Source organism: Sinocyclocheilus grahami, unplaced genomic scaffold, assembly GCF_001515645.1.
Source record: "Sinocyclocheilus grahami isolate Dianchi unplaced genomic scaffold, SAMN03320097.WGS_v1.1 scaffold11.1, whole genome shotgun sequence".
NCBI classification, from domain to species: Eukaryota; Metazoa; Chordata; class Actinopteri; order Cypriniformes; family Cyprinidae; genus Sinocyclocheilus; species Sinocyclocheilus grahami.
In genome coordinates this window covers 2,146,488-2,161,753 of record NW_015505190.1, presented here as the reverse complement: position 1 = coordinate 2,161,753, position 15,266 = coordinate 2,146,488, and the positions used below count along the sequence as shown (strand labels likewise).

Genomic DNA, 15,266 nt, shown 5'->3' with positions numbered 1-15,266 from the left:
ACAGACTTACTGGGTGAGCAGGGTAGGCTATGACAGCTGTCATATCATACCCTGCCATGCCAGCTGATGCAAAGAATAGAATTTATATCTACACAGAAGAAAGCCCTGTCTAGACTCTGCCCCGGTACGAGTTGTGTCTAGCTATTCATTAGTCTGTTTGTTTGATGAAAAAATATGAAATGTAGTTGCAATAAATGTGTTAAGAATCCATACTACTGCAGCAGCAGAGGACTATTATTCTGCTGCGTGATACTGCAGAAGAACTGATGATGGCACGGTTTGATCTTCGGCTGACCAATCAGCAGAAAGGGGTGTTTAATTCCCGCCCATGTGTAGAAATCGAATATTCAAGCTGTTTATTCATTTTTCTACCCCTGAACAAAAAACTAAAATTTAAGCTGAATTCTTGTTTTTCGTTTTTTGGAAAAAAACTAAAAAGGAGCCATTTTCTCATTTTTCTACTTTCAATATTAAATCAAAAAACGAATGATCGAATGATACACGGATTAAACATGAGCAACCAAAGTGATTTTCTCTCATTTAGCCTTTTGCTGTAAACTAAACCAAACCTCAGATTATACAGTCCATGATATGATGGAGCATGTGGTAAGAACGCAAACAGTATTTTACACTGAGTAATATTCCAAGGAAGGAGAAATATGAGGTTTTAAGAGTCGCAAATTAAGTTGCTGCAAGAGCTAAAGATACAGATAGATGCCCCTCTTCGACTCGAATCAGATTTAGTAAGAGCTTTATTGCCAAGTATGACTTAAACTCAAGGAAACCCTCTGATCCTACAAAACTGCTAAACTTTACACTCACCCTCTAAACCATGTTGGAGGAGTATTCTAAAAGTGATTTTCCAGCAACATCAGACTACATGAAAAAGTAGGAAAGACCTGCCAGACATAAGTAAACAGTCCCGCATCTTACAGATGGAAGATTTGTTCTGTACTCTCTATACATCCCTTGGGAAAGCATTTGAAATTACATGTGACTGGACACTGAAGCAAATATCACGTGTGGGCCTTTAGTCTGACACACTTGAATCACCTGAAGTGTACTAGGAATATTGGCCGAGATGAGTACGATGCATCAACTGTATGCTATAGTAAGATTTTTGAACAACCCAGATCGGCACAGGAGTAGAAAATTCAGCTTCAGAAATGCATTTGCTCTATATAGGGAGCTACGAGTCTCTAGTAGTATGGATGCGACAATTTTGGGAACTATCACAGATGTGAACACAGTGCTGCAATGTGGCTCGCGTCTGATGCGTGTGCCATGCAGTATGGTCGTGGAAGGCGTCACCACTGCCTACATCATACGACACCGAGCCGAAATGAAGGAGTTGCGTGCCATGCTCACTTCATACAAGCGCATGAATAAATCATTCTTAGTTCGAAACAGATTTCCAATCGTGGCGTGCAATGTAAAAGAGGGGTTTGTGGAGGCAAAACAGACACCAATAAAAACCACTTGGACCGACGTAACGCCATGTCGACATTGGTAGCCATATTTTGCTGCTTATTTCGACATCAGAGAAGTAGACATGTTCTCGCGCCCATTACTGCTTAACTTTAACCATTCTAGGAAACTTTACGCAAGCCACACCAAATCACAGCGCTGGAAACGTTAAAACTGAGGTTATCGGGTCAGGTCGATGCGGTAATTCTGGTGCTCACTTTCTACAATATGCCTTGGGCAAACAAAGTTCAGCTGAAATAAACAACTGACATCAGAAGCACTTTACGGCACGTTTCGGACAACTACTTATTGTGTGTATTCAAACGCGCCCGCAACTTTAAGGCTTGTTTGCTAATTTTCCAAGCGACACGACTAATTCAGCCATTCTTACCTGCCCACCAACCAACGGAAAACGCTGGGATGTGAGGTTACTGACAGCTAGACTCCAAAATTGCGTACTTTTCCGCGTGTACAGCCTACAGAAGCGCACGTTTGTAACGATTCTGCCGAATTCTAAAGACAACAGCCGAAAAAAATTGGCGATCACAGGGGGATCTACGCCAAAACCCACATGATCAACTACGTCAGCAGACGTATTTGCATACGATACAAGACGCCGTTCCATCCTGACTTTGGAAATGAATTCTTAAAAGCAAAAGTTTGAAAATCGCCGATGGCAAGCGCTGACTTCGAGTGCAAGAGCAGTAGTTCACTTCGCCCTGTGCTTCCTTCTTTGAGATGATTAACGTAAACCGCTGTTGTTTTGACGTCCCCTGCGTGAGTTTGGATCACAGGTCATTGAATATTAAGCATTCTGGTGAAGGCCAGTGGCTGAGCGGTTCTCTCCTCACTCCTCCCATCCTCGCCTCTGTCCCCTCTCCTCATCCCCTCCCACGTTTTGCCCGTAGCCTTGCTACGGTTGTGCATCAAAACAACCAGGTCGACTTTTAAATCGAGACGCATTACAACTCGAAGAAACTAGTGCGGGAATACAGACGTCGCTATGGAAACCTACCTCGCGGACGTTTTCTTATCTAAGTTTGTGGCACCCTGCCAAATGCTGAAAAGATTAAAACTGTAAAGATTAAAATACACTCAACATCCAGGAATAGAGTAACATATGACAGTTATTTCTTTGGAATATTCTAAGACGCTTGACGCAGTGGGCACTGGGCATATGAACGCTGCTGCTGCAGAAGCTTATGAATTATTCATTAATCAGGACCGATCCGCCAGTGTTTGGATATATTTACATACAAATAATCAGCTAATGAATTATTAATCATTTTCTTGATCTTTGCTTTTATTTTTTTATTTTTGTCGTTGATTTTAACTTATGGGCACTTGTTTTATTCATGACTAATAAGGTAGCACACCTGCACATTTAGATGTCAATATATTTAACGCCATCTACAGGACATGCAATGTAATGTTTAATGGATTATTTGTCGGTAGTTCTTGCTGACAGAATGCAAATTCAAGTAGCTACGCAAATTTCCCTTAGAAATATATGCAATAAAATATGAAAATGTATAAAATCTCTTCGTGCTTTGATATTTGTTTCTTTTATTAAACTAATTGTTTCCTCCAAAATGATTTTTAAAAATCATTTTCTCACGTTCCTGTTGTTTCACAGGAACTTTTTTATGGAACAGTAAAGGTAAAGTTTAGCTGTCCAGCTAAAAAAAAGACAAAAAAAGCACTACTATGCACTTTTCCAGTGCAATATTCCAAATCATCTGAATCCATGCAACAGCTTTGTGTGAGGAATAGGCCCAGATTTAAAACAACTTTTATTATGCTTTTGTGATGTATTTTGTCCTTTTAGGGGCTTGCTCACTTTATTTTATAGTTATAGGGTACCAGACTGAAAGGTAAGTGGCGGTTCTAATGTGAGCAAAATTTTACAATATTGTTATGTAACATTTGTGTGTTAGATGAAAATTGTAACAATTTAACATAAAGAGAATTTGACATCCTTGATTAATTTTATATCTTAATCATATGTCATTACTTGGCTACTCAAGATAAATATGCTATCATACTAGTGGTATTTGTCTGTGTGGATTATATTGTAAAACAGTTTAAGAGCTTGTATTTACTCTCGATTTTCTAAATTGTGTCTATACACAATATGCACAGAGAGCAGCCTCCCCCTCCTTATAACCCCTATTGCCCTCCGCATTATCTTAATGCAACACAGGGTAACATTGGGCAGCCCATCGTTGGCATGATGCCCCCCGCTGGGCAGCCCACTGCTAGCATGATTGTGTGAAGTTGTGTAAAATGAGAAGTAAAACATGGATGGACCTTCCTTGAACCCCAACGATTGCAAACTTAACCACAGAGAAACACTTCTGGGCAGCTGAAGAGGTAAGAAGAGTTACGCTTTTGTTGTGCTAATATCTTGTATTACTTTTATTATGCATTATACAATGTTGCCGGAAGTTGGACACCGACTTCGTCATCACAAAACGAAAGTGTCATGGAGGAATTAGACGAAAACGCTCGTGATAAGGAAAAATCGTTGGCAAAAAACAGTAAAACTGAGGACGGTGAAAACATGAAAACACAGATTCACACGCCCTGTTCCCAGGGCAAGCAAGGCACATCCACCGCTGTTACCACCACGGAGTACTGCGACAAATTACAGGAGTGGATGTGGCAGTACTACTACAGCTATATGAACTGGCAGAGCTGGATAGCCATGTCTGCGGTTTCCTTCCCACCGTGTTTCCCAACACAAGGAACAAATGAAACGCCCGGGGCGACGACATGGGGTGCAGATATGTCTAATGGAGAACTTCGCAATTGGTTTAGCAGCCCGTTTGGTTTTCCTGCTGCAGGACAGAGTCCTCGAGCTCCGGCCACAGCGGCCGCTCAGCAGCAGCCTAATAGAAACGCTCAACAGCCAGGTAATAATATCCAATAAATAACTGTATTTGTATTGATCATTACTAGCGGTGAATATGACAGATGACTGTGTGAGCCGGCTTCCTCGACTTTTAGTTTGCATAACAATTAGTGTAATATAATTTCGTTATACTCAATATCTGCATCATGTTAATACCTGGGTCTTTCTCATTATAAAGTAAGTATTTCCAGAAATATACTTGTCACGCTCAGGCATCTAACTTCATTATTATGGCTTTATTATTATGTAAACATTAACAGGATGTTTAACAGCATAGAAAGTTAGCTGAAGTTGTTCAGTGAGGCATTGATGGTTACATGAAGTTGATAGATGTATAACCATCTTTTGAAAAATGCTGATTAGTTTTATCTAACAGGATGGAATATTTTATAGTGATATAAACCAATACAACCAAACAACCACGCAATTTTTGTTCGTTAAAGGTTTATTATAAAAGACAAACCAGATAGAAAGTGAAAGTGAAATAAACGGGGAAAACCTGAAATCGATTAACAAATACAGCACTCACATGAAAACATGTTTGAGACTTTGTAATATGAGAAAGAGGAGATGAAGAAACACCATTCCTTATAATTGCCGATTTTATTTTAGAATGATCACTTGATTGTGAAATGAATATTATTCCCATCTTTGAAAATTTTGAGATTATTTTATCCTATATATTAACACATATATGACATATAAGACATATATTTCATGACAAGAATGATCCAATTTACACTAACAGTTCATGTCTATAATGTGTTTCACCTAGGTAGGGAATATTCTATTCCCTCTCCTCTCCAACGATTCTTGGCAGAAATGGTGGATTTCTTTATTCTTTTTTTCATTAAAGCTACAATTATCCTCAGTATTGTCCATTTGAGTGGAATGAAGTAAGTCTGAAATTTCATTGTGTATATTTCCTAACATATTTCTCATGTTGTATTTCATTAAAGTCATTCATTCATCTCTTTTGTCAATTTTAGGGACATCTCAAAGTTTGCCATGCACTTCATTGTAGAGGAGATTGATGAGGACACATCAATGGAGGAACTGCAGAAGATGATGCTTGTGGCTCTAGTGTACAGGATATTAGTTTGCTTTTATGAGGTAAGTTCAAACAATTGATTTAATCTGCTGAAATAATTCATGAAGACCTGAATAACTGTTTTTGATTGATTTCAGATCATATGTATTTGGGGAGCTGGTGGGGCTACACCAGGGAAGTTTCTCATTGGCTTACGAGTGGTCACATGTGACAGCTCCGTCCTGGTTCAACCAAACCGCATTCTTGTGGTTCCAGCGACTAATGTCACGCTTTCTGCGTCAGTGTTGCTGTTAACTCTTTGTTTTATTTATTAAAAATTTGATATTTTTTCCAAAATTGAATTTTGAAACTTCTTCTCTTATGATTTTCTTGTAGGTCGACAGTGAGAGCGTTAAACAAGAACTTCTCCATCGCTTTCTTCTTTCCGGCGTTCATCACGCTTCTTTTCTTTCAGCACAACAGGACTGTGTATGACATTGTGGCTGGCACCATTGTGGTCAAGCGAAACAGGCTTAGATGACTGTCACCGAGGTCGATACCAACCTGAAATTGTAATGCAAAAACAAGCTCATAGACAAATGAGAGCGATCCAGCTGCAGTGACACATGCTGAACTGAACTAAAGCTATTGGCCTCTCGAAGAACTGTCACTTTAAGAGCTGAACACGGTATTTACAGTATTTCTCCCATCTTCTTTGGACACCTAGTCTCATAAGCATGAACTGCTTTCTCAGAAGTATTTTTAATCATCTGTGGTGACATCTTTGAATATTTTTCTTGTGCCAAAATAAGATAATTTATAAATGAGCTGCCTCACAATACTTGAACTTCCTCTGGTACATGCATTTAATCTCTATCTCTCTGTTTGTTAATGTATGTGGATTATTGATCTGAATATTTACTAAGAATATTTGACTAATGGAATTTGAGCAGGAATTAACATTTCTCCAAATGCAATATAGTTTGGTTATATATCCTAATCTACTGACTGGATTTGTATTTCAGATGAATGTTTTGTACCTAATTATTCATCCCATTTTATGTCCTTTAAAATCGTTAAAAACTTATTTTTAGCTGTTTTGCATACTATAATTTTCACTGCATGCCCTTTTCAGCTCTGTGTTCTGCACTATTCTAAGCTGCTGAGTTGAGCAGTTCAACTTTAAGTTGCCTCATTCTTTTTCAGTTTGTTTTTTCTTTTGGATTGTTTAGGTATGGCCAAATCATAATTCAATTATGTCCCAGAGAAAGCCTTCTGTGTTGTCTCTGTTTATAGATAGACCGTTTATACCAGTAACAATCCTTTGAATATACATGTTTAACCAGGGATTTACAGCACATGAAAAAGGGTTTCATTTTTTGAAATTGTGTTTACATATGCAGATGCAAAGTAGGCTGCATTAGGTTAATTTCCAAATAGCTGTAAGAGTCAGCATGTGACAAGAGTCAGAATGTGGACAAAACTGTGTCGGCAAATATTTAGAAGTCTCTTGAAACACTTTCAACAATTTTTTTATAGGACTGGACAGTAATAAACTTCTAAATTATGCTTATACATGTAAATAGTGATGTTCTACTAAACATTTTGAAATAAATACTTGTAAAACCTAGCCAATATGGTACTGATATATTGTGTATCACTATTGTTTTAATGGAAAGACTGCTACATTTTTCAGTCTGCTATTAAATTACATTAATTGAAGAAGGGCAGTAATCATTTGGATTGTACTGGTCACAGACAAATAATGTGTATAAAAAAAGAAGAGGACAGTCTTACATTTGAGGAACGTGTTTGTGGCATCTGGCACTAGCAGTTGTTCTCATCAGTTGGCATGAGTCACCAGTAGATGGCGCGAGAGCGCTGATTTGCAATGTAAACTGCCTGTGGATATTGAACGTGTCAAACAGTGAAGTAATCACTCATGGCGTGTATATTTAAAGACAAGATGTTTATAAAACGGGTAGTTCCAGTCATGGTTTCTGGTTATTAACAACAGCTACAAAGTGTGCACTATATAACTGCACGGCTTCCATAACGTATCGTTATTTTTGATGCATCGCGACGTTCTATTACGCTATAGGAAGTATATCTTCTAGAATTCCAGAGTAGTTTTACCCACACTGAAAATTTTGCCTTCATTACATTTTATAATCCTCCACGTCGTTTCAAACATGTATGACTTTTCTCAATCAATGGTAACCAAAACTGTTTGGTTACCAGCAGTCTTCAGAATATCTATTTATGTGTTCCACAGAACATACCGGTTTGGAACGACATGAGGGTGAGTAAACGATGACGGAATTTTTGGTGAACTATCCCTTTAATGGATTTGCATACTAAAATAGCGTTTTCGTGATGGGTTGACAGTAAATTCGATATGGACCACCAGAAAACACTTTTTGTCCAACCCGTGAAAACCATTGGTTAATTACAGCAGTGTTGGAATATACATAATGGGTAGAAGGTCTGTTGTGTATCATTGTTTAAACTGGCCTGTCTTTCTTCATTTCCACTGAAAGGTTTTTTCAGGGCATATGATTTCTTTGCAAGAACATAATGAAGGGTTGATTGTGTTACTGTAGGCCCTGCAGATGGCTTTCTCCAACACAGACCCTCATCGCTCACTCAGATATTTTCCTTTTCTGTCTATCACTTTGACCCTGCTGACTTGTAAAACCCTTTCGCTATCAGAATGGTACCACTGATGTTGCATTGCAGTTATCAGTGAGTAGTGCCCAGCCACACTCAGCCTGACTTTGTTTATCTCTCATGTCAGATTGAGAATGCTATGCCAACTATATGACGTCATTGTGAGCCATGGCTCTGTCTGGGGGACACCAGTTACTCTCATGCTGCTATTATGATAATGCTGGCTAGGTCCCACTTATATTAAGTGGCCTTAACACCTCCTGACTACCAGGAATTTTTTTTGTGAATTAGAGGACATCGGGATTTAAAAAATTCCTGTTTTTATTTTATTTTTTAATAAAAAGACATGAATAGACATGAAAAGGCAAAAACAGTGGGATTTTTGTTTAAATCACAAATCAGTTTTCATTTTTTTATACCAAACCTTATATAAAGATGATCCTCAACTATGTTATGAAAAATTTGTGTTAAACGAGTCCATTATATACAATGTTATCTATAAACTGTCTAATTTGCATATTAATGTGTTTTTGGGGCAACATAGAATGAACAAATAAGTGCAATAATGGGAGTAATAATTAGCAAGAGCTTCATAATAATATCTAATATTTAATAGGAATATTGATATATAATTTTTTTCTCTATTCATTTGTTGTGTCTCCCAAAATGTTTAATAAACATGCTTTAAGTCCTGGTGTCCTCTACAGTGGACATGTATGAAATCAATGTCCTGTTTCATAACTTATATTTTGATTTGAACCCCCATAACATTTTCCTGAGATATTGATTTATGACAAACAATTAGAAAATTAGTCAGATTTAAATGATAATTACAAAATATTATCATATTTCCATAAGGGCGTAACACTTGATCACTAAATTAATGTCAGCCATTTTTAAAGACCAAGGAGTGGGAGTGGTCATGGTGAAACATCCAATCATTTGGTATCTCTGAAAAGCCCTGAATGTGCTCTGTACGGGACATCCAGACTTAAAACTGACATGTAACGTTTCAGAGAAATCGCTAAAAAAGATGTCCTCTACAGAGGACAAAACTCCATAGCTGGTATGTACTTACATCAAAAAAATAATTACAATGTACTTATTGTGTTCATATTGTTTTGCAAAACACTTCTGCTGCTATTGAGGTGGGATACGGGTAAGGTTAAGGACAGGTTTGGTGTATGGGTGGGTTTAAGGGTTGGTTAAGGTGGAAGGGATGGGTCAACAGTGTAACTATACATTTTATTACAGAAATTAATTACAGGTGTAATTGCATGAAGGTACTTTTAAAAAAAATTTTTATATAAGTACAATGTAAAATCATGTATGTATGCAATAAGTGTATTGTATCACATATTAATTTGAATGTAAGTACATAGTAGTTAAGGCCACCTAATATAAAGTGGGACCGCTGGCTCATTATATATAATTTGTTTAAAAAAAATTAATCCCTTCTGTAGAAGGATGTCAAGCTAAGTGTTCATCAGGTGTGTCTCTGATCTGGTCTTTTCAAAATTCTGGCAGTCAATGTGAAATTGTTGGCAGGTACTATAAAAGCGCATTCATGTGTTTGCGCTAGTTAAGTTTTGCTGTTTTTGAGTGGTCTGAAGGGTGAGAGAAGGAAAGGACACAGTCAGCCTCTAAGGCATGTTGTCAGAGGCTTCCAAACAATAAGCTGATTGGCTGATTGGACAGCATTCTGTCATTAATTGGTGATGTGTTTTACTTTCTGTAGTAATGATGTCATCGGTAGCCAATCAAAGTGCCATGGTGACTGTGATTGGTGTGATCTGATTGGCTATTCAGTTGAAAATAAGATGGGGTTGGGTTTCTCATCATCCAAGACTGATGTTCACGCTGAGCTTTTGCAAAATGAGTCTGCTCTTCCAAATCGATGATCAAAACGACAATAGCGAGGAACAGTGCTCTCAAAACCGCGATAAAATCCTCATTGGCATTTTAGGCTTCTATTCTGTTATTCCGTCTTTATTACCCCAAGACTGCAGCATACAGTGTTGAATTGTAGCTTAATGTTGTTGTCTTGTACTGTCGAGAAGTGAGGGGATTTCCTCATCGCTCGAGGCTATAACAGTGTACTTTAATACAAAGCATCCATATCTGGTCCTTCGAAAGAATAAACAAAACATATTCTTGCCATGAAAATTTATATTGACTTCACTGTCCCCCGAATGTATGTATTTTCTTCTGATCTCTTTATTTTAGGTTTATTTATAAGCCAGTTGTTAGAGCCATATAATGCTTTATAGAAAGTGAGCACAGTGAAACATGGTAAAGAAGAAGTGTAGAAAAAAACATTTGGTTTGTAGAGGTAGGTTTGATCAGAGGACGATTTATACCAGTGGGAAGTGAAATTGCAATCTTACATATTGCAATTTACGTACAATAGAAATGCATTGAAATATACAGAAAAATAAATTGTAAAAATACATATATTCCTCAGTTTGAGGCCAGTCATTCTCTGAATTTAGAGCAGACTGTTATCACAGTTCAAAAGTATTGACCAACCTTATCAATGTCCAAGTGTCTGTCTGTATGGCGATTAATGTTTAACACCTCCAGGTTTACACACTGACAGGCAACTAACTATGTGTATGTGACTCATGGCTCTCTGGTAGACGTTTTAATTAGTGATCCAGCTGCAGGAGAATGGAGACTTCAATGTCCATTATAACGGAAGGTGCTGAGATGAGAATGGATGGGGGGTTAATCTCAGAGGGGACAGATTTGGTGGCAACACTGTGGGAGATGCAGCAAAGCATGTCTGTTATTCATGTCTATATGTTGGACTCTGTGTCTGTTATGTGATGACTTGATTTAAACCTGTAATTAATTATTAAAATCCTGACGGGGGACTTTATTCAGTGGCAGCTGCTGGTAAATCAAAGGGACTGACAGCTTGCCAGAGCTTCGGTATACTGAAAGATAGGTTACAAGATTATAGGGGACAGCCATACAGTGCTTGGCTAAACAGCATGATCAAATTTATGTATTCAAATAGGCCATTCCACTGGAACGTTGTGCTTGTAGGTTTGGAAAGTCTGACCACAAGATAATTTCCTTGACCTTTCAGTCTTACTCATTTATGGCCCCATTTGAATAAACATTTGGTGACATGAGGAATTCTTGAATCTGGTCCCCAGTCATTCAGCAATAGTGAACTCAGTCAAGTTGCACAAAGGGGGTGTCTGCCCAGCAACAGTATCAGTATTTACTAAATTCAAGCACAACAAAATCACTAAATCAGGAAGTTGTACTGAAATAAATCTATTTCAAGGGAAAAACTGTAGAATAACTAAATCAGGTTTTTTACTTTAGAAAAAGTGGATTTCACTATGAATGTTCTATTTTATAATAAAAATCATTGCATTTGACTAATAAGTCAGTATAACTATTAAAGTACAAAGTGGCTTCTTTTGGAATGAATTGTGGCAGTTGTTTGCCAGGCTCATAAGTTCATCTGGCCTGTCTGGTTTTGGCATCCCATGATTTGGCCGCCATGCCATATCACATTTCAGTGCATTTTATGTTTTTGCATTGAAATGAAGAGAACATGAGTGAATTACATTTTTAAAAAGCATATTCAGTATAATATAGTTGGATATACTGTATGAAACATTTGCTTTCGCAATCCTCAGTCGAGTTTGATTTTTGGCCTTTTACAAAAAGTTCAGGCATGTCTGGAAATAATGTTGCAACACTGGAAAAAGGAAGTGGCATCGATTAACCCACTTGTTTACCTCAGCGGTTTTGCCAAGAGATAAATTAAAAAAGAAATCAAATGTAAAATAATCTTTGCTACATCTTAGGATACAGTATATGAGAGCAGGAACCATTTTCATTCGAGTTTATGTTTTTATACTGATTCCGATAATAATTCATAATGCACTGCACTATGAAACATTATTAGACATATTCTGACAGATTTTAAAACTGAAAAGTAACTTGTGTAGAAATTGACAAATGGTAGCATTTATCATTTACTTGTTATTCGTTAAGCCAATCCATTTTCACATGGTTTGCATGGTTTTCTCCATTTTATGTTTCTGCGTAGAGTTAACCATTTTCCAGTGATTAGAGATGGAAGATCTAGTAATGGTTTTATAATAGCTTAGTTTTATAATTGCTGTTTGTCTGTTTTCTTATGTTTCTTCTCTCTGTTAGGCTGCCAAAACCACTATTGAGGCTGTAGTGCCCCTCCCTTGTGCTTAGTATTAAGCCTTTTGAGTGTCTGATAAAGAGAATGTTATTGCATTCCTTACTGGAAGCCTCAGATATAGTGACCAGTCTGAGGTTTCACTTTTATTAAGCATTCAGCACTTTTGACCACTGAACTTTGCCCTCCTCAACCCCTTGGCAATGTTTAAAGAAAACAACGATGATGTTCTTCATGTCTGTGCTTTTAAAGTGGTTGAGCTTCCTTGCTCCTCGAGTTGTATTCTCCGTAGAAGTGTGTAGGCCAGAGCTATTTTTGGCTTAATGCTTGAAATACTGGCTCTGAAAGACATGGGAAAACATTTTACTTTCAGAAAGATTTGGCTGTCTGTTATTGTGGTTCTGTTTAAGAAGTCAATGAAGTACTTGAAAACGATAGTTTTGAAAGATCAGTCGTCATTTACTCACCCATGTGTCGTTCCTAATCTGTATGACAATCTTTCTTCTGTGGAACACAAAAGAAAATATTTTGAAAGTCACTGGGGTCCAGTTAAAGATAGTACTACAAATAGCTCTGTGATTATATGATTTCTTTGAGTTGAACAGACCTTGTGACTCAGCTCATCTGTTTTACATTCAATTGGGCCTTGCAAACAAACAAATGTCATACATCCTGGACATATTGTCTATTAATCATCCAAACATGAGAACTATTTATTCTTAGAGTAATTGCTTGTAAACCTATTGTAAAATATCCATTGATTTAAGGGTGAAACAGTAATTTTGCCTTTCATTTCTTGCTACACACAGAAAATAAAGTGTTAAATGTATTAAAGGGATAAAAAAACTTTTTTCTTAACATGCATACATAGTTACACGCTCACATAACGCATGACTCAGAGAAAAATTCTCGAGGTGGAAGCCTTGAGACATATGTAGACCCTGTCCTTGTTACCTCAGCAACACAGGTCCTTGCGTAATCTTCCCACATGCTCAGAGACAGTATAGTACCAACTAAATCAAGGGGCTTTCCAGTTCGAAGTGTGTACAGATCACTCAAATGACACCGGACTGGATGCCTTCCGTTAGAAAAGTCCCTTTAAAGGGAACTCAGTTCACTTGGCGGCCATATTGACATTCTGCCAAAAATAGCTCCTGTCTACTTGAACAGGGAGGGACTGATATCTCTAAAACTGTTTGTCAAGATTGCGTTTTAATAAAATATTTCAAATTAGCAATAAAATTACAAAACATTGGTATCATAAATGGTGCTTATTTCGCGAAAATTCTAACAAAAGCTGCATTTTGAAGCTAATCTGAGTGAATTAGCTAACACTAAACACATGGTAAAGGTGTAAATGTAAAATAAACAGGTGACGAGTCTAACTGAAAGGCGATGTGTAATTTTAACTGTCAGGTGGGAAGTTCATTCCTACATCTGCCATATTGTCCATTTGCAATTTTGCCCATTTGTATTTTTTATAAATATCTTTTTATATAAATATCTTTCTTTACTTTATAATGTTTCTGTGACATGAGAGATTAAACTGTCTCATAATTCTCTGCACATGCTTCAAAATACAAATTTACTATACACAATCATTCAAACTCTTACATTTTTCACGAGAAAACACTTTCTTTCCTTGTTTTACATGAACTCTATAACCTTAGCATATTAATGTATTTTCTTATTTTTGCAGCCCTAAATTCTGTTAAGCTGGTCCTCTACATCATATCTTATGTTTTATGCTTGTGTCCACTGCAAAGATATCAGCATGAGTTCTGGTCTTCTGTCCCCTTGTACATGTCTGGACATGTTAGGACATGCCTCACTATCTCTAAGAAGTTTCAGCAAAGTTCTGTAGGGTGAAAGTTCTGTCAGTGTGAAGAGTGAACAGGTGTCAGTACTTATTATAGCCAGCAAAACACTTTTTTCCTCCAGGGTTTGCAAAAGTGATTGGACTTCTGTGAGAAGAAAGTGGACCTGATCATGGAGTGCATTTCTGTCATTGCAGAGAGTAGCTCCTGATGGTTATACACTGGTGACTTTGATTTAAGTTAAATGTGTACTTCTTTATGGCACACTTAACTTATCTTTCACTGTATAGTTTACATCTATCTAATCTGAGTTTTATGAAAGTGAGAGCTAAACTAGAAAAGGAAGATGAAAAAAGAGAAGCTAAGACTGGCAGCCAAGTGAGAACACTTCATAGCTCTTTTGTCCCATCCCCCCAGAGACTGGTTAAGGCAATACCTCGACAAACAGTAACATAGCAACCCTCCCAAAATATCCTGCTATTAGAAGGAATGGAGATATCAAAGACTTTCTCTCTACATGGCTTTGTAGGGTTTAGACACTGAGCCATCCAGAGTGAGAACAGTACAGGTATTCTTTGTCTAATAGTCTCTGCCAAAGCTGTCTGACACCTGCTGCCTCTGACAGAGATATTAATGGATAGAATAGCATGAAAGTCTTTATTATTTGTATCTGTAACTATAGAAATGAATATATATATACAGGTGCATCTCAATAAATTAGAATGTCATGGAAAAGTTCATTTATTTCAGTAATTCAACTCAAATTGTGAAACTCGTGTATTAAATAAATTCAATGCACACAGACTGAAGTATTTTAAGTCTTTGGTTCTTTTAATTGTGATGATTTTGGCTCACATTTAACAAAAACCCACCAATTCACTATCTCCACAAATTAGAATATGGTGACATGCCAATCAGCTAATCAACTCAAAACACCTGCAAAGGTTTCCTGAGCCTTCAAAAATGGTCTCTCAGTTTGGTTCACTAGGCTACACAATCATGGGGAAGACTGCTGATCTGACAGTTGGCCAGAAGACAATCATTGACACCCTTCACAAGGAGGGTAAGCCACAAACATTCATTGCCAAAGAAGCTGGCTGTTCACAGGGTGCTGTATCCAAGCATGTTAACAGAAAGTTGAGTGGAAGGAAAAAGGTTAGAAGAAAAAGATGCACAACCAACCAAGAGAAC

The 15,266-nt window shown here is 37.4% G+C and overlaps 3 protein-coding genes across 5 annotated transcripts in view; 2 read left to right on the top strand and 1 right to left on the bottom strand.

Annotated features, from left to right (window-relative positions):
• LOC107595624 (zinc fingers and homeoboxes protein 2-like) overlaps nucleotides 1–2,168 on the bottom strand; it is a 15,356-nt gene extending 13,188 nt beyond the window's left edge. For both annotated transcript variants that reach the window (XM_016286106.1, XM_016286098.1), the window contains exon 1: nucleotides 1,859–2,168. The gene's annotated coding sequence lies outside the window, so the exon portion shown is untranslated. The remainder of the gene's footprint in view (nucleotides 1–1,858) is intronic.
• A 1,509-nt stretch (nucleotides 2,169–3,677) lies between these two features.
• Nucleotides 3,678–7,059, top strand: LOC107595671 (protein FAM8A1-like). 2 transcript variants are annotated; one of them, XM_016286165.1, is made up of 6 exons: nucleotides 3,678–3,840; nucleotides 4,064–4,382; nucleotides 5,157–5,277; nucleotides 5,371–5,494; nucleotides 5,570–5,709; nucleotides 5,808–7,059. In XM_016286165.1, exons 2-6 carry the CDS (start codon nucleotides 4,127–4,129, stop codon nucleotides 5,950–5,952), a joined length of 786 nt encoding a protein of 261 aa, XP_016141651.1. In that variant the 5' UTR covers nucleotides 3,678–3,840; nucleotides 4,064–4,126; the 3' UTR covers nucleotides 5,953–7,059. The 2 variants fall into 2 exon arrangements, with proteins under 2 accessions (XP_016141651.1, XP_016141643.1); XM_016286157.1 differs by lacking the exon at nucleotides 3,678–3,840 and having other exon boundaries at nucleotides 3,911–4,382.
• Nucleotides 7,060–9,094: 2,035 nt separating this feature from the next.
• Nucleotides 9,095–15,266, top strand: part of LOC107595586 (ataxin-1-like) — a 20,145-nt gene continuing 13,973 nt past the window's right edge. The window contains exon 1 of the mRNA XM_016286037.1: nucleotides 9,095–9,147. The gene's annotated coding sequence lies outside the window, so the exon portion shown is untranslated. The remainder of the gene's footprint in view (nucleotides 9,148–15,266) is intronic.

Bases quoted from the DNA above. Each gene is read 5' to 3' on its own strand.
- LOC107595671 (XM_016286157.1), top strand. From the start codon at position 3,953: ATGGAGGAATTAGACGAAAACGCTCGTGATAAGGAAAAATCGTTGGCA. The intron at 4,383-5,156 runs GTAATAATATCC...TGTTTCACCTAG, and splicing joins TAGAAACGCTCAACAGCCAG to GTAGGGAATATTCTATTCCC. The intron at 5,278-5,370 runs GTAAGTCTGAAA...TGTCAATTTTAG, and splicing joins GTCCATTTGAGTGGAATGAA to GGACATCTCAAAGTTTGCCA.